Source organism: Asterias amurensis, chromosome 2, assembly GCF_032118995.1.
Source record: "Asterias amurensis chromosome 2, ASM3211899v1".
NCBI classification, from domain to species: Eukaryota; Metazoa; Echinodermata; class Asteroidea; order Forcipulatida; family Asteriidae; genus Asterias; species Asterias amurensis.
Window position 1 is genome coordinate 3,284,804 of NC_092649.1, and position 25,220 is coordinate 3,310,023.

Here is a 25,220-nt window from a genome sequence, read left to right on the forward strand (position 1 = left end):
CCTAAGAAGTATTAAGAAGTAAGAAAGAAAAAAAGAAAAGAAAAAATAAGAGGTGTTTCGGGCTGTTGGCCCTAACACCTAATAAATCTTACAGAGCGCTGGTATCTACAAAAAAACTGTTCAGTGCGCTCAAATATGACCAAGGGAAAAATTGATGGTACATGTAGGCTTGACTGTAGAGGTAAGTTTTGAGATTGGATTTGAATGAAGAAAATTCAGGTTGTGATGGCTGCAACCGAGACACTTCTATCCCCATTACATGTAAGCTTTCAACCTTGAAGGTGGAACGGCAAGCAAGTTGGCATCACTGGACCTTATGTAGTTACAAACAGGCTTATACGGCAGGAGAAGCCTAGTACAACGGGGATGAAGTCTCTGTCATACACCTCTTTCAAGAGATACATGTAGAAAGTGATATAAAAGTATGACTCTTCCACACGTTGCTTTAAAGTGCATTTAAAAACAAATTATCAGCAGTTGATTGGCTTTTAGTGCGACCCAAATAGAGTGTAGAGTCATAGTCATACCATGATTTCACTGTTAACAACAATGCTACAAACATGTATCTTGGTTCCAAGTCTGTGATTGTGCGGTTTTGTCATCCAGGGCCCAATTTCATAGAGCTGCTAAGCACCAAAAATTTGCTTCTAAGCATGAAATTTCTTCCTTGATAAAAACAGTATTACCAACCAAATTTCGACGTGATTTACAGGATAATGCATCTTCTTTATTTTGTGGACCATTAATAAGTCTGAAGTTCGGACCCTGATATTCTATTGGCATCTTCTTTATTATGTGGACCATTTATAAGTCTGAAATTCGGACCCCTGATATTTTCATAAGTGAAAGCTATTTTGTTTATTTATACATTGTAATAAACTAAGAGGTACCTCGCGAGATATTATACACAATTTTGACAGCCCAGCCATCGAATTCACAAAACTCTTCCTAACTTAAGACTAATCTTAGGACTTAGGACGAGTCCCAACCCTGCACTGTAGCATGCGAGACCTCAAGATTAATCCTAAGTTAGGAAGAGTTACTCGTCCTAACTCCAGATAAGACGAGTCCTAACTCTTTGTAAAATCGACGGCTGGCCTTTCAAACAAATCAAGGTAGAAGATTTTGAATTCCTGACGTTGGCATTTTTGACAGACCTCAACAACAAGCGTTCAACCTTAACGCTAGTCCGCTGGCCAAATGCCAGTAGAAATCGCGGCGGACCAGCTGAAACACCTTGCCAACTGGTCCGGCTGACCAGTCAAAAATATCGGCAGCAGTACTACAGAACTATGTCTATTTTTAAAACTATTTTTATGCTCGAATACAACGTAAAAACATTCACTCAAGGTTTGGATAAAACGTAAAAAAATCACTCGAAGTGCCACTGAACGCTGGCAAACTTCTGACGATAACGCATACACAGTGCAAAATCCCATCATGCTACGCAAAGGCTTGTAGTCTTCGTTGTTAGTTCACGTGTGGCAAAAAGGGTAAGAAATATTGAACGCTAGAGGGAGTTTCAGAATATTCGATAGCCTGAGAATAGACGCGATAGCTTATAAAACTAGCTTCAATCGTCTTGACAAAAGACCACAAAGCAAAACACAATCAGTCAAGCAGCATGGTCGTCAACGGAGCAGATTTCCGTGTGGGAATAAGAGTCTTGCGTGTTTACAAAAAACGATGCGAGACGGTGAGGCTTCATTCAACAAAAATTACCAAGTTAGGATACTCTGGATGAGCTAAAAGGATTCATGAGCTAAAAAAAATTTGTTGTTATTTGGGGCTTGTTTTTTTTGCGGGGCGATTGGTGGGCGATCTAGTTTATTGCTCCATGGTTTTATTGGTCACATATAATGCGCGGTTGTTTGGGGTTTTTTTGCGGGTTGATTTCAAGAAAGACTTGGGTTCTAGAATGCATGTGTTAAACAAAGGCACAGTTGTTTTTGCTGCTTTTAAAAACGTTTTTTAAAGGAAAATTTTGTTCACAAAACAGACGATTGGCACCGGACCATTCCATACACCATAATTGAAAAAAATACCGTAAAACATGCTCCTTCATGGATGTTGCAACTATTTTGATGTCTACTTTTTATTGGGGGGTTTTCTGGACGAAAATGGGATATTTTGGGAACTTCGGTACGATAAATTATGTTTATGAATACTTATTAAAACTACAATAATAGGCAATGTTTATACATGATAAAATAACTTGAGCGATCGCACATAACCCTCCCCACCGTAGATTTGAAGGCAATACATAAAAAGTTAATGATATTTTAACAGTCGGTTTTAAAGTGTTTTTGTTTTGTTTAGTAAAAGTTAAAAACACTAATTTGTTTTCATAAAAAAGTTCTTCTTACTTAGGAATACTTCGATGTCGAGTGCTTACAATAAACCGTGGACTATAAAAAACTACCTAAATAAAGATCATATTAAATTTTCCAATTTGCTCTGACAAATAATTTGACCTGTTTTTGAATTAATTTTAATAATATTATTGTTATTACATTTTTAAAGAAAAAATATTCTAAAATTAATGAGCCCCCTTACGAACACAATAACTTGGTACACATAAATTAAAGTATGGCCTCCAGCCTGTGCAGTTAAGTTGACATTGCAATTCATGTTGAATTTTGAAATAGCGACGATCGGAAATCGAGCAGTTACTATTAGTTAAAAAAAAATATAAAAAAATTGACGAACCAGTCAAAAACCTGGCGGACCAGTGAAAAATCAAGCCAACTGGTCCTGCTGGCCAGTTGAAAAAAAAAATTAAGGGCAACCCCTAACAACCTGTTAGATAATTGAGGTATTTAAATGATAAAAATTTCATTTGCAGGGCATTTATTTAACTTTTGAATGCGCAGGTGGTGGGGGATGTTGACAAATAATTTAACAGCAAAAGACAATCAAAGTCCGACAATAAAAAAATAAATAAAAAATCAATAATTTTCGGTGCGTCAACATTAAGAAACATGTGAGTTAACCAATTTTTAAGACATTCAATAAGTCCAAAAAAATACAAAGAAAACACTTATAAACAAGGTTGTAGCTACCACGGTCGGAGCCGGTCGGCTATCACCGGCCCCAGCTTTTTGCCGACCGGGGATCCAACAAAAAATATCAAACTCCGACCGGCATAAATTTATGTGAAACTGTTTTAAATGCCATTGAAATAAGTGAAAAATAAAGAAAACAATCCTGTAAAAACTCCTAATTAGGTGTGTATTTTATTTCTGTAAAAACAATCAAAAAAATTTTCTCTCTAAAACCGCGATGTTCTCCGTGATTGTTGCTTAAAAATAAGCCGCTTGAATGCTGCGAGTTCATGGGGTACTGAACAAAAGCACGCACAATCTCCGGCGTGCGTGTAGTATCCATGATGCACAAAAACCACATGGTATATCTCACATGGTCACCCACTGGTTCATGCAGCATGCACCTAGCACATAACACACACAGTCCGAAGTCCATCTTAACCAAGATTCCGCACGCTGTGATTGGCCATTGATGGCTGTTAATAAATCCATATTCATGATCTTCTTGGCTAGCCTTCTTCACAACACACGCTCACGAACGGAGTAAAGAATTGGCGAACGTTGTGCATCACGCCTGCAGACTGTATGCACAATGCACAGCCTTGGAGGAGTTCTAGTAACATGGACAACTTCTGCCAACAGAGGGCGTTGCTGGCCAAAGTTCATTGAATTATTTCTCAATGTGTGTTGTTGACCGATCGTTGATTCACGAAGATTTTGTTGCAAACGGATATCAGAACATGTTCAAAACAAACAATTCTCAAACAACAAGTTCATTCAAATGGTTGTTGATAATTTAGGGCATAAATTAAGAGATAAAGTCGTCCAATTTTAGGGACTTCACTTCCGTGTTTTTTTAAATATTTTTTTTTAGTTTCAATTTTTTTTGTACCATACATGCAGCAGGCTAGTGAAAAAAACCTGCGGGCGATCAAGAATTTTGGTTGACTCGCCCGGCGGGCGGTTGAAAACAAAGTTATTCTGATGGGCGGACCATGTTGGTGGAGTCGTCGAAGTTGCATTAAATTTTTATTTAGAATTTTATTTAGATGATTTTCCTGTCTATTAATACTTGTTGGAAAAAAAAAAAGGAAAAGACAAGAATCAATTTTTGAGTTTATTGAATGCACTTCGTTGAGAAATTGTCAATGAATACAACTCAGTGAAACATGGCTTTTCTATTTTACTAATGTGCTCCTTTTTGAAATGGAATAGTCTAGATTTTGCGGCAGTGATCGGACATGTGTCCCGTCATCCTGTGTTTCTGAACTTGTCTCTCCACTCTGCATTGCCTTCTGATGAATATATGCAACTGCAAGCTTTTCAATTGATAAATTCAACACTCAAAAATTCTGCCTAGTAGTCTACCTACCCTATTTTGAGATGGGATTTAAATCGTAAACAGAATATTAATTTTATTTATTTTACCCTAACATTTTACTTTAAAACTTAATAAGTATTTATTTTCTATGGCTCCCTGGACATGTTTTTTCCTTTGACAATGGCTATGTCAAGGCACAAATAGGCAAGAGAGAGCCTGGGGAACCCATCAAAGCTTAAACAAAACCTAAAAATCTTCAGCTTCCAAAGAAGCCGGGTTGTGAGGCGCTACGCTGCCCCTACATGTACACCCACCCTCTCGACTATGCTCTCGACAAAATTAGCCGGCATCCAATTTGCCCTAGCTACAACCTTGCTTATAAATAATAGTTATTTTGTGACAATGATTGCTGGTCAACTATCAGAGTAATCAGTTTTTCAAATCTCCAGCGATGTAATTTTTCCTTGTCTGTAATTTACTTCCGCGCGACGTTCATGAATTTTCCGATCGGCCTGTAAGATGACCTTTGACCAGAGACGTACCCCCTCAAACGTCTACTTGTAGTCAGGCACCCTCAGTGTTTTTACGGAAAATTCGTAAGAGTGCTGATTATTGCAACCAAAGTGTAAATTTGATGTTAAGTATACAAGTGATGGCGAGTTTGTTTGATGGGCGGCCGATCCAAATTATTTTTGTATTGTAAAGTGAGACAATGTAACTCAGCAGAACCTGTATTATTTATAAGTATTTTGGGTAATATTTCAGGGCTCCCAGTATGGAGTAGAGATTACGATACATCAGCCTTGAGAGGGTTCAGTGGAGGTGGGTGCGTGGGGAGGAGACACGTCGCTACACCCGGAACACCCGGCTGAAGGGGAGAGACTCCCGGAGCCAAAGGACGAGAAGGATTGGTGATGTAAACTTGAAACAAACTTATATTGTAGGCAGTGGGGGGTGGACGCCAGAAGAGTAATCTGTGGGCGCAGTAGTCGTCCAGACTTTGAAAGATTATTGTTGAACTTCGATCCCTCAAAGACATAGTGCCTACGTCCGACACGTCTATACGCATTATCACCATCTTATAAGCACCATCTTGAAAGCACAAGCACAAATGGAAATTGCAACCCACCCTCTCCAGGGCAGCAGCAATGCTTATGGGAGAGTACAGCAATGCAAGATGCAAGTGGCTTATTAATTTAATTAAATTTTAAAATATAAATAAAGACAATTTTACTTAATTAAATTAAAAATAACGTTTTGCATTGTAAACAAAGTAGCATTATTATAGTACCCAGGACGTTAGTGTGTAGCTCAATCCCTATATAGCTTATGTCATGCTTGCTTTAAATTACAGTGCTTCACTTCACTCGGTTTCATTTTATTTACTAATAAAAGTTTTGCTTGCTCGAGTGCATTGCCGGTGGACACGAAAATGAGGGAGTGAGAAATTCATGAAAGTTGGCAAAGATGCACAACCCTTTCAGCAGCGAAATACTCACCTAGGTTCATATTCTCGCTGAGCTTTAGTGGAATACGAAGCACGTAGATAAGAAACACCACCAAAAAGAACCAAATTGCCCACAAATAGGTCCAAATCCAATTCAAAACGCCCTTCAGTTTTTCCGATCTTGACGGCGCTACGACTGCCTCTACACCCGCCATGTTATGTTTGTGTAAGATGGTACCCAGGCGCTATGCTTGTGAGTTCAATGCACCTGCCAGTACTAAAGCCTCAAACTGGTTTTGGGAACCAGTTGATGTAGTTCCTTAAAAAATAAACAATTTCTAACCACAGCGGGCGCTGTACGAAAAGTTCACGGCAAGAAGTGTACCACGTGCGTGTGTGCCTCATGGCTGTAGTGTATGGGGAGGGGGAGGGGGGGGGGGGGGCTAAACTCATAGCCGTTTTCTTGTGCTCAAAGAATACTTTTGCTGCTGCAGCGAAAGCTCATACAGGCTTTGTATTTCCTATTAAGCCCTGTGTGGACGGAGATTCTGCGCCCCTCCCCACTTGATGACAAGTCGTTATAGACCTTTCTTTTGTTGATAAACAAACCGTTGGTTGGCATGGTCGGCCGAACGTTAGTAAAACACTCAATCGTAAAAACAGATGTTTCAACAAAATTCAACATTTTCTGCAAATGTTCAATAAAATAAAATACCTCCCATGATAAGTTGCTTTGTTTTAAAACAACATCAACAAATTTTGTTTCATTGTTACAAAAAATAGCGATCTATTCTTGATTTGCACTTATGGCTTTCTATAATATTTTCCAATCTGTGTTGGCAAAAACTCGGGCTGTGACGTTGCAAAAGAAAGGTCTATATAGACCGATCCAGGCGCGCAAGTGCTGAGCGACGCCATGCGCTGCGCTCCATTGCTGGGGTGTCATAGACCTTTTCGCAAATACTGGGGCGCGCGCGTAAAGCTTGGAATTAGGTGCATTGTGGTCTAGCTGGTAGCAAAATTTGATTCGTATCTATCCCACAATGCACCCCATTCAACAGTCTGCGCTTGCGCATTGGTATTTGCGATAAGGTCTATTGTGCCTAGTTTTGTGCACAAAGACATTAGAAAGCTTTTAGTAAAAAATGCTCAAATTAATTTGTTATACCTCGGTAACAACTGTGAAGTTTGATTGGTCGAGAACCAATCACGTGACGCGCAACAAAAACGCATGTTACATGGCTGGACTGGCCGGGTAACATGAAAAGTGATGTTCACCGGTGTACATCACCTTGATCGTTCCCAGCGTTGGTCGATTTCCAACGCTCTGTACGAAACAACAGCGGGTTCGAGGGAATTGTTTCTTGTCCATCTGCTTATTAAACAATGAATAGTCCGTCGTAATAATGTTTGAAGATGACAACAGAACTTCGAGAAGAGGAATAACAATTAAACAACGGTATAACAAAACAAATAGTTTAACATTTTCCTGTCCCATATCCCTTATAATTATAGTCCCTTTTCATTCGCTCCTTTGATCTCTACCCCAGCCCGGTTTACTTTCCACGTCCATTTTATTTTTGCCATTCAAACATGGAGCCAATTTCACAAAGCAAAAAAAAAAAAATCATCGCTTGACAAAATTGTCTGTATTTAGAGTATATGTTCCTGAATTGTTTTTAACGATTTATATGTTAAAAAAAATTAAATAAAGTTGTGTGGGGGTGACTCCGCCTACCCCTTTTGTGACGTCAGTCGAGGAAGACTTTGCCTCGATCGAACATCGAACACACGTACGTGCAAGTACATTCAAGTCCTAGTCCCTAGTCGTGAGTTTGTACGTCTTTTTTGAAAAAGTTTTTTTCTTGCATTTTCCGGCAATGTCGACCAGGGTATTGCTGCTGGTCAGTTTGCCAAGTTGTCCGGTCCGACGTCTTTTCCAGCGCTGTGCAGCAAACACTTCGAGCCGTCGTGCTTCGAGAATCCGGAGTACACTACACATTTTGACATGAAGAGAAAAGATCTTTTCTAAACCATGACGCCATCCCAATAGTTTTTCCAGCTAGCGGGGAAGTCGAAGAAGGTACCTGAAAGACGTAACGAACCTAAAGGAGCATTTGCCCAACGTGAAAAAAAAAATCAGGTATCAACATTGAGGGCATGTTTTTAGCTTGCGCCATACGTCACTATTTTGTGTTGGCACATCATGCGATTCATCGCGCCTCGATTGACGTCACGAACAGCGCCCTCTCGGTCGGGCTTTTTTTCAAATTTGTAAATAAGGCCGTGTCCGAAACGACGACTTCGGCTACAGCTACGTCTAGATCAGCGCGTCTTCCAGTGTTGAAGAATAGGCAGACGCGCGCGATCTAGCCGTAGCTGTAGCCGAAGTCGCCGTTTCGGACACGGCCTAACATGGAAACTATTTTTTTTAAAGGCAGTGGACACTATTGGTAATTGTCAAAGACTAGCCTTCATAGTTGGTGTATCTCAACATAAGCATAAAATAACAAACCTGTGAAAATTTGAGCTCAATCGGTCATCGAACGTGCGAGATAATAATGAAAGAAGAAAAAAAACCCTTGTCACACGAAGTGGTGTGCGTTTAGATGGTTGACTTCGAGACCTCAAGTTCTAAATCTGAGGTCTCGAAATCAAATTCGAGGAATATTACGTCTTTCTTGAAAACTATGGCACTTCAGAGGGAGCCGTTTCTCACAATGTTTTATACCATCAACTTCTCCCCATTACTTGTCACCAAGAAAGGTTTTATGCCAATAATTATTTTGAGTATTAGTGTCCACTGCCATTAAACCTTAGTTAATTGTTTATTCATATTCCACACATAAAAACACATTATTTTAGTGACAAAAGCTTTATTTTGACAAAATACCACTTCCAGGTGACTTTAATGTTACCCAACCGAGGCTGGAAGAATAAATAGCCTGGTTCCTATTTTCAATGCATTCATTATTGGTATTCGATACGAGGAACATGACCAAGATGGAGTCAGCATGAACAAGGTCTATTATAGTCGAACTTGAATGCATTCATAGTTGAAGAGAAACTACAGAAAACGTGTGAATTGGAGTGCGTGCTAATGAAACTGAGTGAATCTTTTACCGTGGAAACCTTTGAATTGATTCTCTCTTTTTAGTCGAGGCTTATTTTAGAGAGAGTGATTCCGAAAATGGTTTGGCATGTCTGAGTGGTGTTGATGAATATCTTGGTGTATGTGCCAACCCAAGCTTGCCAATTTGGTCTGGAGTTACACATCTGTTCGAACCAAACAAGGAATTTGTCATGCTTCTGATTGGTTATTTAACAAGCCATAGAATGATACCTCAATGTGTAGGAACAATACAAACTATTTTTGAGGCTGTCGAATGCTGAAACACACTATGGTGGTAATTCCTATTGAAAATCCTGTCTGCTGACTTTTTGTTCAGCAGTTTTTTAGCCATACATACCACATATGTAACAACACAATAGACCTCTTCAATTCAATGGCATTTAAAAGTAGTATTACAAAGTTTGCTACATGGGCCATTAGCCAAAGAAACGCCTACAGACTGCAAGGAAGTAGTACATTTTACACGTGTCATGCCCGCTGCTGAACCGCCAGTTTTAACTTGTCTGTGATGTTTGGAATTGGAGATCTCTGCCGTAAACTACACCTTTATTTACCGACTATCTGCGTTCTGGATTTCGTACGTTTCTTGGGGTGATCTCTTGGATAAGATGATACCTGTAACAATCTGATGTTTCCAATTTGACTTCATTTTTACGTACGGAATTAAGAAGACAGTTGAAAATCAAACGGTGATTTTTAGTACGGGGTTATTCACCACGTGCGCTGCCGGCCTGTGAGGGTGTTCAGTCGTGATGTCGTAGAGCTCGCGTAAAAGAGAATTTCATCGATGGAGTGACGGACTTTGTGAATGATTTCCTCGACTTGGCTGATTCTCAATCTGGTAAGAAAACAATCTAACACTTCTAGAAAAGGTAGGCTCTTTGTTTTCAAGACGATGCTTTTGTTTTGTATGTTTTGATTTAAAAACTAATTGGTTTTCAAATTTTGGTATTTAAGTTGAGTTTCAGATTATTAGATCCACGCAGAGCCAAATTTCATAACCCTGTTTTAGGCAGCAAATACTTCTTGACCAAATTTTGCTTTCGCAAAAGTTGAGATGAGCACCAGTCACAACAATGTAAACTTAAAGTCACCTGGAAGTGATATTTTTTCAAAATAAAGCTTTTGTCACTAATATATGTGTTTTGATGAGTGGAATGTGTATAAACAGTTAACTAAGGTTTTACAAAATCAGCTCTTATGTTATTTACAAATTTAAGAGTAGACCCCGACCCGAGAGGGCGCTGTTCGTGACGTCAATCGAGGCAGACTTTGCCTGTAATGCGTAGAGTAAACACAATTGCAAAGTACATGTACGGACCAAGTCGTGAGTTTGTACGTTTCAAAAAAAGATTTTTTTGTTTTTTTTTCCGGCAATGCCGACCAGGTGTATTGCTGCTGAATGCAGAAAAAACACTTTTTGAAACGTACCAACTTACGACTTGGACGTACATGTACTTTGCACGTGTGTTTACTATACGCATTGCAGGCAAAGTCTGCCTCGATTGACGTCACAAAAGGGGTAGGCGGAGTCAGCCCCCCAAACAACTTTATATATTTTTTTAAACATATAAATCGTGACAAACAATAATATTACTATAAAAAATGTTTTATTGTTCGTAAGCATATACTCTTATGTTTGAAAGAAAAAAAAATTATATTTCCAGGTGACTTTAATGTAGTTTTGGATGGTAAAGTGTTTGTGCTTATACATTTTTTTAAAATGAAATTGGGCGGCACAGAGCATTGGTTAAAGGCTCCAATGATGGTAACGCAACGAACATCCCAGTCCAAATTTGACCCCGCCCCCTAGCCACGCCCCCCGTTCGTCCCAACGTCCTCTGTCCACGCCCCATTGTATCTGACCCTCAATACGAGCAGAATGATTGAGAAAATGTCAGTCCAACTTTGACACTTGACACCCCCTCACGCTCCTCTCTTATTATCAACGAATCGAACACAACCATTCGATTTTATGAGACGGCTGGCATCAGCGATATACCGACGAGTCCATCCATTCGCTCAACCGCCCTCTATTGAACACAATAGATAGAATTCTTTGGTTTAATTTCGTTGGATATACAACTTCCAATACCGCCCTCTTGTTGTTGTCCTTTTGTTGATAATTTTCAATGTTGTGATACATAGAGATCATTTTCAAATAATTCAATATTTCCGGTACTTCACGATTCCTTTCTCTTCTTATATCATGTTAGTATCTCGCGTGCCCATAAGAGATGGATAATATTGCCACTAATGCTACACAATAACACTGGATAGTTCACATCAAGTATCCCTTGTGACTTTTAACTTGCCAGCCCTAAAACAGTCCTCCTGGCTTATAACTTGCCAGCCCTAAAATACTTCAAATGTGAACATCAATTATCTCTTGCCCAAAGTTGTGGAATAGTTATAATGCCGATGGTATTAAAGATGCTATGTCAGATTTTTGGCCGATTTGACCCAAAATTTTGATTTAAAATTCGAAAGGTATTTTGATGGGGGTCGAGAAAGTTACAAACTTTCATTTGAGCCGTTGCTCGAAAAAGTCCGCCAGTTACTAGTAGCAGTGAAATAAAAAGCTCAAAATTAGTTTTTGTCGGGATCCCGACAATATATCACGTGACCAATTCTTATGTGTTTTATAAGAAACGTTTTAAATTTTTGTCATGGTTCCTGACCATTAAAAGTAAAAGTTAAACTTTTTTTTCGTTAGAGCGGGTGATACTCTTTGAAATACCATTCACTCAAAAAAATCTGTTTCTTAATGTTTGGGGCCAAAAATCTGACATAGCATCTTTAAATGTAAAGTATACTGGATAGTTCAAATATGATATCTTTGTGAAACAATATAGCTTTAAAATATGAACAGCACTAGACTATAGTTCATGTAATATCCCGTGCCAAATTTATCGTACCGGTTGTGATAATTGAACTGTAAATTGTATGGGTAAAATACTGTGCTTTCATGGGTAGTCTTACCGCATAAAAAAAATTGAGTATTTGTCTTGATGTCAGGGAATCTTTTTGATATCATTTAAAAAAAGTATTCGGTGAAATAAGCTACTATACACCTGTTCGGTGCCAACGTATTTCGTACTAAAGCTGAGTTTAAAATAAATGAATATCAGTTACGGAATTGCGCCAAATTTAGTATATCCTTTGTTGAAGAATCTTCGCGATATTAAAGTTGTGATAATTATGTTGAAGAAATTGTTATAGATTTCATAGTGATTTAATATAGTCGTGATTGTGCCATTGAAACTGCCGCAGATGGATGATATTAAAAAACGCGTAAATGTGTCCACTTATGGCCTGGGCCCAATTTCATAGAGCGTGAAATTTTTGCCTCGATACAAACAGGATTACCATACAAATTTTCACGTGATTTTCAGGATAAGCAAACGACAGCTGATTACCAGTAACAAGCATTATACAGCAACTGAAAATTTGGTTTGTAATCATGTTTTTATCAAGGAAGAAATTTCATGCTAAGCAAATTTTTGTGCTTAGCAGCTCTATGAAATTGGGCCCTGTATGCTTGTCATTCCGTAGTATGGTTGTTCTGCTGTATCTCTGGATACTGAAGTTGCGATCTAATGAAAAAAGTGTAGATTTCATAGTGTTTTAGCATATTCATGACTGTGGCATCGAAACTGCCGCTGAATAACAATGCAGAGCGGCTAAACGTTTCCTTATAGGGCCTCTTGTATGCTTTCCAATAGATCGGGAGATGTCAGATTTACGGAATTGCGCTAACTATCCTTTCAGTATATGGTTGTCCTGTATCGAAGTATCGAACTTGGTTAAACGTTTCCATTAGGGCCTACTTGTATCATTGTCAAATAGATCATGAGATACTTGACCTCATGTGTTTAAGTATCTTATTGACGCTGTGCTATATCGAAGCATGGATTTAATAGTGTTTTAGTATAGTCATGACTTTGGCTTCGAAGCTGCCAATGGATAAACATTGGAGATCAGGTTAAACGTTTCCATTATAGGGCCCACTTGTATCATTGTCAAATAGATCATGAGATACTTGACCTCATGTGTTTAAGTATCATATTGACGCTGTGCTATATCGAAGCATGGATTTAATAGTGTTTTAGTATAGTCATGACTTTGGCTTCGAAGCTGCCAATGGATAACATTGGAGATCAGGTTAAACGTTTCCATTAGGGCCCACTTGTATCATTGTCAAATAGATCATGAGATACTTGTCCTCATGTGTTAAAGTATCTTATTGACGCTGTGATATATCGAAGCATGAGTTTAATAGTGTTTTAGTATAGTCATGACTGTGGCTTCGAAGCTGCCAATGGATAAACATTGAAGATCAGGTTAAATGTTTCCATTATAGGGCCTACTTGTATCATTGTCAAATAGATCATGAGATACTTGACCTCATGTGTTAAAGTATCTTATTGACGCTGTGATATATCGAAGCATGAGTTTAATAGTGTTTTAGTATAGTCATCACTGTGGCTTCGAAGCTGCCAATGGATAAACATTGAAGATCAGGTTAAATGTTTCCATTATAGGGCCCACTTGTATCATTGTCAAATAGAGCATGAGATACTTGACCTCATGTGTTAAAGTATCTTATTGACGCTGTGATATATCGAAGCATGAGTTTAATAGTGTTTTAGTATAGTCATGACTGTGGCTTCGAAGCTGCCAATGGATAAACATTGGAGATCAGGTTAAATGTTTCCATTATAGGGCCCACTTGTATCATTGTCAAATAGATCATGAGATACTTGTCCTCATGTGTTAAAGTATCTTATTGACGCTGTGCTATATCGAAGCATGGATTTAATAGTGTTTTAGTATAGTCATGACTGTGGCTTCGAAGCTGCCAATGGATAAACATTGAAGATCAGGTTAAATGTTTCCATTATAGGGCCCACTTGTATCATTGTCAAATAGATCATGAGATACTTGTCCTCATGTGTTAAAGTATCTTATTGACGCTGTGCTATATCGAAGCATGGATTTAATAGTGTTTTACTATAGTCATGACTGTGGCTTCGAAGCTGCCAATGGATAAACATTGAAGATCAGGTTAAATGTTTCCATTATAGGGCCCACTTGTATCATTGTCAAATAGATCATGAGATACTTGACCTCATGTGTTTAAGTATCATATTGACGCTGTGATATATCGAAGCATGAGTTTAATAGTGTTTTAGTATAGTCATGACTTTGGCTTCGAAGCTGCCAATGGATAAACATTGAAGATCAGGTTAAACGTTTCCATTATAGGGCCCACTTGTATCATTGTCAAATAGATCATGTGATACTTGTCCTCATGTGTTAAAGTATCATATTGACGCTGTGATATATCGAAGCATGAGTTTAATAGTGTTTTAGTATAGTCATGACTTTGGCTTCGAAGCTGCCAATGGATAAACATTGAAGATCAGGTTAAACGTTTCCATTAGGGCCTACTTGTATCATTGTCAAATAGATCATGAGATACTTGTCCTCATGTGTTAGAGTATCTTATTGACGCTGTGATATATCGAAGCATGAGTTTAATAGTGTTTTAGTATAGTCATGACTTTGGCTTCGAAGCTGCCAATGGATAAACATTGGAGATCAGGTTAAACGTTTCCAGTATAGGGCCCACTTGTATCATTGTCAAATAGATCATGAGATACTTGTCCTTTTGAGTCAAAATATCTTTGTGGTATATTGAGGTTGTGATTTATCGAAGCTGATATAAATTTAAAAGAGTTTATACGTTTAGTCATGACATTGACATCAAAGCTGCAGATGGGCAACACTGAAAGGCGCATAACTTTAGGGCCTGCTTGTGTCCTTCTGAAAGAGATCGTGAGATTATGTTGTCCCCCTGTATCAATTTGTGATATTGAAGTTGTGATATATTGAAGTTGTGATATATCGACGCTGTCACGTTGATATAGATTTCGAGTGAACATTGTAGATAACCCACTGATGATGATAGGTAGTGGTCTCATTGCACATCACCAGCGGGGAAACAATGTCTGGAATTAATGGTTACAATATCGACCAACCTGTCCGAAACGGCGACAGTTTTCCCCGAGATATCTGACACTTCATTTTAAGTCAATATGTTCTCAGTATCGGTCGCAGTTTGATAGGATGTTTTCTTTTTTCTTGTCCAGTTTTTTTTCTTTCTTCAATTTCTCTTCGGAGACTGAGTTTTGTTGAAGGTTGTTCGTTGAGCTGAAAAGCTCGTTTCAATAGGCTGAGAAGGCCATGCCTGTCAGGGGGAAAATAATTAAACTTGGAGATTGGGTAACTGTGAAGTGTTCTAGTCTTAATTGTGTTGAGACAACAGGTAGAGGTTACAGAATAAATGTCTGTTTCTTAAAGGCAGTGGACACTATTGGTAATTGTCAAAGACCAGCCATCGATTTCACAAAACTCTTCCTAACTAGGATTAATCGAGTTCAGTTCCGTATCCGAAGACGTTGGGACGCATTGAACCCATCCTAAGTTAGGACGGGTTACTCGTCCTAACTCTTTGAGAAATCGACGACTGTCTTTTCTCTTGGTGTATCTCAACATATGCATAAAATAACAAACCTGTGACAATTTGAGCTCAATTGGTCGTCGGAGTTGCAAGATAATAATAAAAGAAAACACACCCTTGTCACACACACGAAGTGCTTTATAATGCTTGGATTTCGAGACCTCAAATTCTAAACCTTAGGTCTCGAAATCAACTTCGCGGAAAATTACTTCTTTCTCAAAAACTATGGGACTTCAGAGGAAGCCGTTTCGCACAATGTTTTATACTTTCAACTTCTCCCCATTACTCGTTACCAGGTAAGGTTTTATGCAATAATTATTTTGAGTAATTACCAAAAGTGTCCACTGCCTTTAATAGTCCTTAGGTGAGAGCAAGTTCGGGTGTCGACCTGGTGTCAATTTGCGATGTAAACCACGCATAAATGGATTATGATTAAAACAGTAGGCCTATCATGCAGGAAAGAGCAATACAGTTTAAAGAGGGAAGAGTGAAATCATACCTGATGCCGTGTGCAGGATTGTCATTTAATGAGACAATGTGGCCATGGAAAACACTTTGTTTTAAAAATGTCAACATAACCAGATTTATAGGGTTTAATATTCACAAGATACAGGCCTGATCTTCTCAACAAGATCAATGGAGAACGAAACTGCTTAAAAAAAAACTCCCACGTACAGTCTCATGCTTGGTTTTTATCACACTTTTTATAAGAAGAGCTTGTGGTAAAATTTCGACATGTCTTTCAATTTTCTCGGCTGACAAACATAAACTCTTTACGATCTTTTCGATCATCACGCTTGATTTTTTTTATTTAATAAAGTCAAGTTGGGACACATTCCTCGTCTCTGTTTGGATTAAAAGAAGTAAGGAGAAACTAATCTCTCAGGAGTTCTCAGCTTCAAATAATTAATTCACCTCTTGATGACGAAACTTCTTTACTTTCCCTTTTTTTGTCAATTGATTTTCCCGGCTCGTTGTACTTCCAGGACCAGGTAGGGTGGTCCCATGAGGGTTGGACACAGTGCAATCGCATTGGCTTTGGTTTGATGATTAATTAAAACAGCTGTATAAAGTCATAAACCACTTGTACTATGCAAAAGTGCGATCGGTTTTATAAGCCGCCGTGAAATTGACATCCCTTGTTAAATGTTGGGCTTTCTGCCTCCCGTATTGAATATGTCATACCGGTTTGTTGGTACGCTCTAAATAGTTCCGGATTGGAACTGACCCGGATTAAAGGTCCCGTGGGGCCGGACCCATTTTAGGGGTTAGTGGGACTAGGAATCTGTGTCAAAATGACCAAGAGGTGGGTCAAAATGCAGAATCCGGGTTTAAAACCCTATTTTTACAGCCCAGTTTCCAGGTAGGCCTCTGACCCGGATTAGTGCGTCAGACCCTCTTGGATCCGGATTCAGGATTAATACTGACCCGGAAGTATTAGAAAGTTCAGCGATTACTTGTTAGCTTTTTTTATCGTTGGTAGAATGCTAAAACGCTTTTGGGAATTAATAACTACAACAACCGGGTGTTTCTGTATAAAAAAACTTGCAGGTACTAATTTTAAAATATTGTTTGAATTTATGCTGTACTGATTAAATCTTTAAACATTAATTACACAAGGAATACAAGTTACATGGGATGTCAAAGTCACGCAAATGTATACAAAAAAACTGTCATCGAAAGATGTGTACACAACTAGACCCCTGCTAACGAAAAAGATATATTTATATAGTTATTAAAATGGAAATCACACAATAGTAAAATGTCTTTGTTTTTTGCTGATTTAAAAAAAATTATTAGTCAGTGAAGAGGTGGATTGTTGAAGTCAGTGGACACTAAAACCTTTCTTGGTGACGAGTAATGGGGAGACGTTGATAGTATAAACATTGTGAGAAACAGCTCCCCCTGAAGTGACGTAGTTTTCAAGAGAGAAGTAATTTTCCACGAACTTGATTTCGAGACCTCAGATTCAGAATTGGAGGTCTCGAAATCAAGCATCTGAAAGCACACAACTTTGTGTGACCATGGTGCGAAAAGAGTGTTTTTTTTTTCTTTCGATAATATCTCGCAACTTCGACGACCGATTGAGCTCAAATTTTCACAGGTTTGTTATTTTATGCATATGTTGAGATACACCATTAGAGAAGACAGGTCTTTGACAATTACCAATAGTGTCCAGTGTCCAGTGTTTTTTTAAAGCCATTGGACACTTTCGGTAAACGGTTTTGTCCAAGGCCCACACTATCACAACTATATAAAATAACAAACCTGTGAAAAATTAGGCTCAATCGGTCATCGGAGTCGGGAGAAAACAACGTTTCCACACGTTTCCTCGTGTCATGACATGTGTTCAAAATAACTTCGTAATTCTCACTATCGAGAATTTATATTGTTTCAATGTTTTCTCAAAAAGTAAAGCATTTCATGGAATAATATTTCAAGAGAAGTCTTTCACCATTACCTTCTGTAAACCCTGTAAGTTATGAGTCTGTGAACTTTTGTTTTGTTTCTGTACCGAAAGTGTATAATGGCTTTAAACATAACTAGGTACCAATACGAAACGGTATTTGAAACAATCTACATGCGGATCATTGCATAGTTTCCCGCTTAACGCTTCATCGAGATTATACTTTTGTTATAAAACTCGGCTTTGTTTCGCGCGTATTATTTTTAAAAACACTTTTGAGAACTTTGGACTTTTGAGCACTATGCACTGAACTTGTGATATAGAAACCAAATCGCGCGCTCTATCTGGGCCCATCGCGAGACATGCACGGTCTGTACTATAAACAGTGTCCTCACGAATCGATCGAAACGTCGAGTTGTTTACACCAACGGTTCCTTTCAAAATCACCAAAGCTCAAAAACAGATTTCACTGCATGGTGTCACCGCAGTCATTGGGTTTTCACGGTCCTTTCCCCACACCCATGCAAAGTTTCAAATCCTACTCCAAATCCCAATTCAGACATAAGCGTATGAAACACCTGCGTTGGTTGACTTCTGATTGTCAGACTCCAAGGTGAATTTTATGTAGTGCGGGCTTTGGTCTGGATATTGGTGCGGGCTTTCGTCTGAGATTGACGGCAGGGCCTTACTATATCAATCTCGTCTAGAGCTACCGTGTTTGTTTTCTGCTTAATATTTTGTGATCTTGAAGGGTCGGTGTAATACATTTGATAATGACTCTGCAAATTAATGCCAATAAAACTAAAAGGTATAAAAATAAGAAGTACATGAGCTTTGGATAAGATAATGCATTGGAAGAGACTGTTTATTTCGAAGAACTGCGGTTATGGAAGCAGATGTTACTTGTTATCCTCCAACATTTGAACAAGTATGAGAAGCGTTAGTGACAGTAACTTTTCTCATATTAGGTATTCCAATTGCAGGCTTTTCTTTTTGCGTAGACATACGGCAATATCTCAAAAACGCTATACCACTTTTTGAAATGAAATTTTCACAGGTTAGTTTGATGGTACCAAGGATTGAAACGAACAGTGGTTCCAATACCAAACGTAAACACTTTATTTTGGTTAAAGGCAGTGGACACTATTGGTAATTACTCAAAATAATGATTAGCACCTTTCTGGGTGACGAGTAATGGGGAGAGGTTGATGGTATAAAACATTGTGAGAAACGGCTCCCTCTGAAGTGCCATAGTTTTCGAGAAAGAAGTATTTTTCCACGACTTTGATTTCGAGACCTCAGATTTGGAACTTGAGGTCTCGAAATCAACCATCTAAACGCACACAACTCCGTGTGACAAGGGTGTTTTTTCTTGACCGATTGAGCTAACATTTTCACAGGTTTGTTATTTTATGCATATGTTGAGATACACCAACAAAGGCAGGTCTTTGACAATTACCAATAGTGTCCACTGCCTTTAAGGCAAGAGAATTTATATAGACGTATAGGCCATAATTATTCAATTTGAATTTGTACGTCATTCTATTTAGACATGCGAAATCGGTATTGGATTTAGCATCATGTTAGGTGCAACAAAGAAATGCTGCGAATTTGAATAATGTTTTAGCAGAGTTGGTATCTTCTTTAGGGTTTTCAGTCGCGCAATGATAGTGTTGGTTTCTTCGTGTTTTTTTCTTCCACTTGTAAAACTGAGCTTTTTTACTCCATTTCCCCTACATCTTTAGATAAACGAATGCCTTGTTTTAGCACTGTACTTTCACCTGTTGCTCTATAGTGTTCTCGAATTGTTATTTTTAATCAAGAAAATGCACTCTTGTAAAATAAAGATAACCAATACATCGCCTTGAACGGTACAGAAATATAACCGAAGCAACCAGACTTCCATTTAAAAATAAAAAGTCATTGTATTTACCACCGTTACCTGTTGGTCATCCTAACTTGCGGTATTCAATGGTACTATAAGAACGAAATGTCATATTTGTCTGACCTAGGTGTTTTGTTGAAATACCCTTTTCCCGAACCTATGATGTCAATCGAGCGGAAGATTGATTGTTTGTAGACCTGTTTGTTCAGTGCAATGTTTCGCGTTTTCATTATTATCTGATTGTTTTGTTCTATCCCACCATGTCCTTTGTTGACAATGGACCTCATTCATTCATATATGACGTTATATGAGTAGAGCGCCCTCCTTTATCAGGTCAAATGGAGATTGCTCATTAGACTGGTCCCCTGTCTTTCAGCACATTATATACACATGTACGTCGGATTTAAATGCGAATCTCCAGAACTATGCTGAAGGCCATGTAAACTGATGCGAGGTCAGAGGCGATAATGTGCATGTACGTGTGCTCAACGACAGCTCTCTGCATGGTGTAATTCACGAACCTCAAAGTGTGACGTCAGATGTTCAGGCTAAAGGAGGTTGCTCATTGGTCACGGTCCTGATGTGCACCGCGCGTGCAATTCTGCCCGTTCCCGATCCCTTTACCGGTTTACCTTTTAGTCTTGGTCGGCTGTATGACGTCATTGTATTATCCAGACCTTCACAAAGTCACGGCCAACAAAAAGCCAATAACACAGGTTTCTTTTCAGGTGAGGTTTGCGGTGACACCATTTTGTAAAAAAACCTTTTGAGTAGTGGTGATTCGATGTATGCTCTGATCGTCCTCATAGCTTTTTAGAACATGCTTTCCAATCATGGCACTCTAGACTGATGTAAACAAGTCAAGTCAAAATAGTTTGACTTATCTACGCATAGTTCATGCATCCTCTAAGCAACCTACCAAACTCTAACTTCAAGTGTCCGTTATACATACTGTTTTGTCAGAAGCACCATTATTGTCAGTCAACGGAATTCCTTTTGAGCATCCTCGTTCGATAGTGTGTATATTGTGAATAATGGTTTTTTTTTTTGTTTTGTCTCCGGTCGTAACCAGCACAAGATATCCTTTACGGATTTAAGATGTTTACACAGATCTATACAATCTTGTGACATTCAGGAAATCCAAATTTTAAGGATGTTTTCCAATTCATTTCCTCATTCCCAAACTATTCTCCGGTGATCTATAGGATACCAAACCCCCAAATGTTCCCGTTTTGTCACGCAATTTCTACCCCTTTTAAAGGCCACAAGAAACTGAAACGAAAATCAAAAGTATTTTTCTTTAAGTAGATCAATACCGCAGTTTGATTTTTTTGGGTCTCCGGAATCGTTCTTAAAACTGTAGTTTTGAATTGAAACTGAGAGTGCGGTCAGTGACAAGTACAAGTTACATTTAACAGTATGACAAACTTTAATTAACATTGTCCAAGTTAAATCTAACAATACTAGAATGCTGTAACTCCTTTTTATTCAGAATAATTTAACTTTACAAAGAGTTGTCACTCCACGCGCAATTACTAACTTTTAGAGTGTACCGCGATAAAATTAAAAACATCACTGCTTCACTGTTTTTGATTTCAAACTAATTTACGAAAGAAATGCTGAAATCAAGAAGGAACCGTCTAACCCTGATACAGGTGCCATTTTCTGTTAATATAGGTTTTCTCGGTCAATTTCGGAAAAAGAGCTGCCAATTTAACCACCAAGCTATTCTATTTCGCACAAAATCGAATGCTACTCAAAAGGGTCATTCGATTTCGTTTTGGGATAAGTCAAATGTAATGTTGCGTCATTCGAATTAACAAAATAATCATTCAATTTAACAATTCATCAAAGCAGCATTCAAATTCGCTGACGCTTCTTGAGGCGTGTGTGTCACGAAAAAGAATGACGCTACGCTAAATTGAACAGTGCTTAAGGAATTTGACTCGGTCCAAAACGAAATTGAATGGCCGAATTCTGAACTTGAAACGCAGTAACAACTGGAAAAGCAAAACAGCTTTAATTCGAACGCATGAAAATTAAATTGACTGCTCATTTGCCGAATTTGACCGAGAAAACCTATATTTAAAACCATCCACCATCACTATTAACCTTTACAGTAATTTGATTCTTAAAACTGAGCCAAGCACGACAGAATCCTCTTATAAACAAGAACAATGCTTTATAAGCAGCTTAAGTTTTTCGTGTAAGCCTTTCCCGCTTTTTTGTGTGGTTGTGAATATCAACCTCATTTCCTGTAAAAATCACTCACGCTTGATCGATCGATTACATGGGGAAAACTTCATCATTCACAATCTTAAAATGCCTACACGATCATTCTCAAAGCTGACGAACGTATACACCGCTTGATTAAATATTTGACTCAAAACGTTGTGCCGTTATTTGTCAATTTGACATCATTTTTTTTTTCTCCGAAAAAGATTATGTTTGGAGCGTACGCGCGATAAACGTTCGGCCTGACATTCTGTCATCTGGGCCCCGGCGGTCTTCCACGCTCACTCGGTCGCGAGATTGCCCACGATCGATATGTGAATAACATCGTTTGGTTTTATTTTGTTTTTCAAATCGTTTGGAATGAGGGACAGAAGAAAAGCTTAAAAAATCAGTGCAGTTCCGATTGTTAGACGATGTAGAAAACCAAATGACCTAGATGCAAGAAACTGGGTCTCGTCATAATTATTGTGCTATCTAGACAAGGTTTAGACCTATCATATCCAATTGGCTAGCTAAAAAAGGGTCGTATAGACCGTGTAACATTTATTTGTACAACACTAATGACTTTGTATAATTATTACAGAGCCTTTCTGGTAGGCAACTTATACTATACTGGTCACATGGGGAAGTTTACGTTTTTATAGAAAAGAGATATAGACCATGTAACATTTGTTTCAAAAAGAGTGCTTTTGTGTACATTCAACAGCCTTTCTGGTAGGCAAGATACTACACCGGTCACAATGGGAAATTTTACACTTCTATTTTGAGAAGAATCGTAGACTATGTAACATTTGCTTCAAAAAAACTGACATTGTATATTACAGGTTCTTTCTGGCAGGCAAGACACTGGGAATATTTATTAAGAGAAGTTGCGAGATAATAATGAAAGAAAAAGTACCCTTAACACACGAAGTTTTGTGCTTTCTATGCTTGATTTTGAGACCTCAAGCTCTAAATCTGAGGTCTGGTGGAAAATTACATCTTTCTCGAAAGCTACGTCACTTCAGAGGGAGCCGTTTCTCACAATGTTTAATACAATCCACCTCTCCCATTACTCGTTACCAAGTAATTTTTTTAGCTAAAAAATATTTTGAGTAATTACCAATAGTTTCCACTGCCTTTAGGTTTCCACATGAATTCAAGTGCTGCAAAAAAACACACCCAATAACATAGTTTTATAGTGGCCTGACGTTTCGGCAAAGCAGAGTCCTTCTCGAAGGCCTGGAGAAAGACTTTGAGAATATTTTTTGAGTGTTGAAACGTCAGGTAATTGAAACTGCTATTTGCATTTATACCAGGGTGATGGGTACTTTTGGTGGGTAAGTGGGGATCTGGGGGGGGGGGGGGCACGAGTTGACAAGTTACGTTTGTAATGGGGATGTTATTGATGTTTAAGTTAAGCCGAAGGTCAGAAAACACATTTTTTTTCTTCAAAGACCAGTCTTCTCATATGGTGTATCTCTAACATATGCACAAAATAACAAACCTGTGAAAATTTGAACTCAATTGGTCGTCGAAGTTGCTAGATAATAATGAAAAAAAAAAAAACACACCCATGTCACACGTTGTGTGCGTTCAGATGCTTGATTTTGTGATCTCAAATCTAATTTTGAGGTCTCGGAATCAAATTCAAATATTTAAGTGGAAAGTTACTTCCTTCTCGAAAACTTCGTTACTTCAGAGGGAGCCGTTTCTCACAATGGTGTTTACTATCATCAGCTCTCCGTTGATCGTTAACAAGTGAGTAATTAAAAATAGGCTATTGTCCAGTGCCTTTAAGAAGAAGTTCTTGATTTGTTCTCAAGGCGATGGCATTTCGAGCGAGCGGAAGGATTTTTATTTGTGCTAGCTGGATGATTGGCACTTTATTACACTGTCACCCAGTGATCTTTCAAATAATTGCGATATCATATCAGGGCACTTAGTCGTCAATTCACCGTCACTTTAAATTCTACACATTTTTGTGGTTACATTATTGTGCAATGTTGGACTTTTCGCCGGATGAGGAGGTCTAAGCACACCGATCTATATGGGTCCAATCGAGACCATGATTTAAAGGCATTGGACACTATTGGTTATCACTCAAAATAATTGTAAGCATAAAAACTTAATTGGTAACGAGCAATGGAGAGCTGGAAACAGTTCCCTCTGAAGTAACGTTAGTTTTTGTGAAAGAGTCTCATCCAAAATGTTAAAAGACTCCGGAAGCCTTTTTTAAGGTCAGAAGGCAATGTGCGACATTTTGTGTTTTTTCTTTCATTATTTTCTTTCCACTTCGATGACCAATTGAGTTCAAATCTTCCCAGATTTGTAATTGTATGGGATACACCAAGCGAGAATAATGGTCTCTGACCATTACCAAAGGTGTCCTTCGGCCAAGTTCACAAAACGCTAGGATTAATCCTATCTCGAGTTAAGGACATGGGTTCAATGCGTCCAAGCTTCTCTGGAAGTTAACCCATTCTAAGTCCCAAGATTAATCCTAAGTTAGAAAGAGTTTGGTGGAATCGAGGCCGGTGCCTTTAAGATCCTCGGTAGCAATAGCTCCAGAAATACCTTGAACCCCGTTCTGGCGTCAGCTGAACTTGACAATTAATCCCCTCACCGTTTTAGTGTTGGGGGATTTACATGGCATTCTTTTCTCCCCTCCACTCTTCAACATCGCCATTTCACATCGAACCCTCGAAACAAAGTCGTTTAAGGATTCAGGAACGAGGAATTACGATCGAGCGCACTCTGAGAGGTTTCATCTTTGAACTTCAATGACGAGTGTAATTTTTTGTTTTTACGGAGGCCCCTAGATGACATATAAATCATTGAGTTGACGCGTGAATGTTGCCAACTCTTGGGGAATGAGGGCCCTGTATATACGATGGCAAAGTGGTAGTAGAGACTAAAGGCCCTTTTCGAATCCACGGCTTTGGCTTTGGAATCGGCTTCAGGCTCCGTTCTCTCGTCATTGAGCACGTATAGCATGCAAAGCACGCGCAATGTTGTCAAAACAACCGCGGGGCCAAGCTAGCATGAGCCGCATCTCCTGGGGCCGAAGCCTTGGTTTCGAAAAGGGCCTGTATTAAGTGACCTTGACTGCTTTACTTACTGTCTCCATGGTACCCGGCAGGGGAGATATTAAAGGGTTGTAACCTCAAACTGATTCGTGGAATTTCCGTCTGGAGTGAAATGCTGACTTGAGGTAGACAGACAGTGATTTAACGAACACAT

The 25,220-nt window shown here is 38.7% G+C and overlaps 1 protein-coding gene across 2 annotated transcripts in view; it reads right to left on the reverse strand.

Moving 5' to 3' along the window:
- The window catches only part of LOC139953479 (suppressor of tumorigenicity 7 protein homolog), a 43,896-nt gene extending 37,850 nt beyond the window's left edge, over positions 1–6,046 (reverse strand). For both annotated transcript variants that reach the window (XM_071952913.1, XM_071952911.1), the window contains exon 1: positions 5,865–6,046. In XM_071952913.1, the coding sequence (XP_071809014.1) occupies positions 5,865–6,027 (163 nt within the window). In that variant the 5' untranslated portion in view covers positions 6,028–6,046. The remainder of the gene's footprint in view (positions 1–5,864) is intronic.
- Between the last annotated feature and the right edge of the window lie 19,174 nt (positions 6,047–25,220).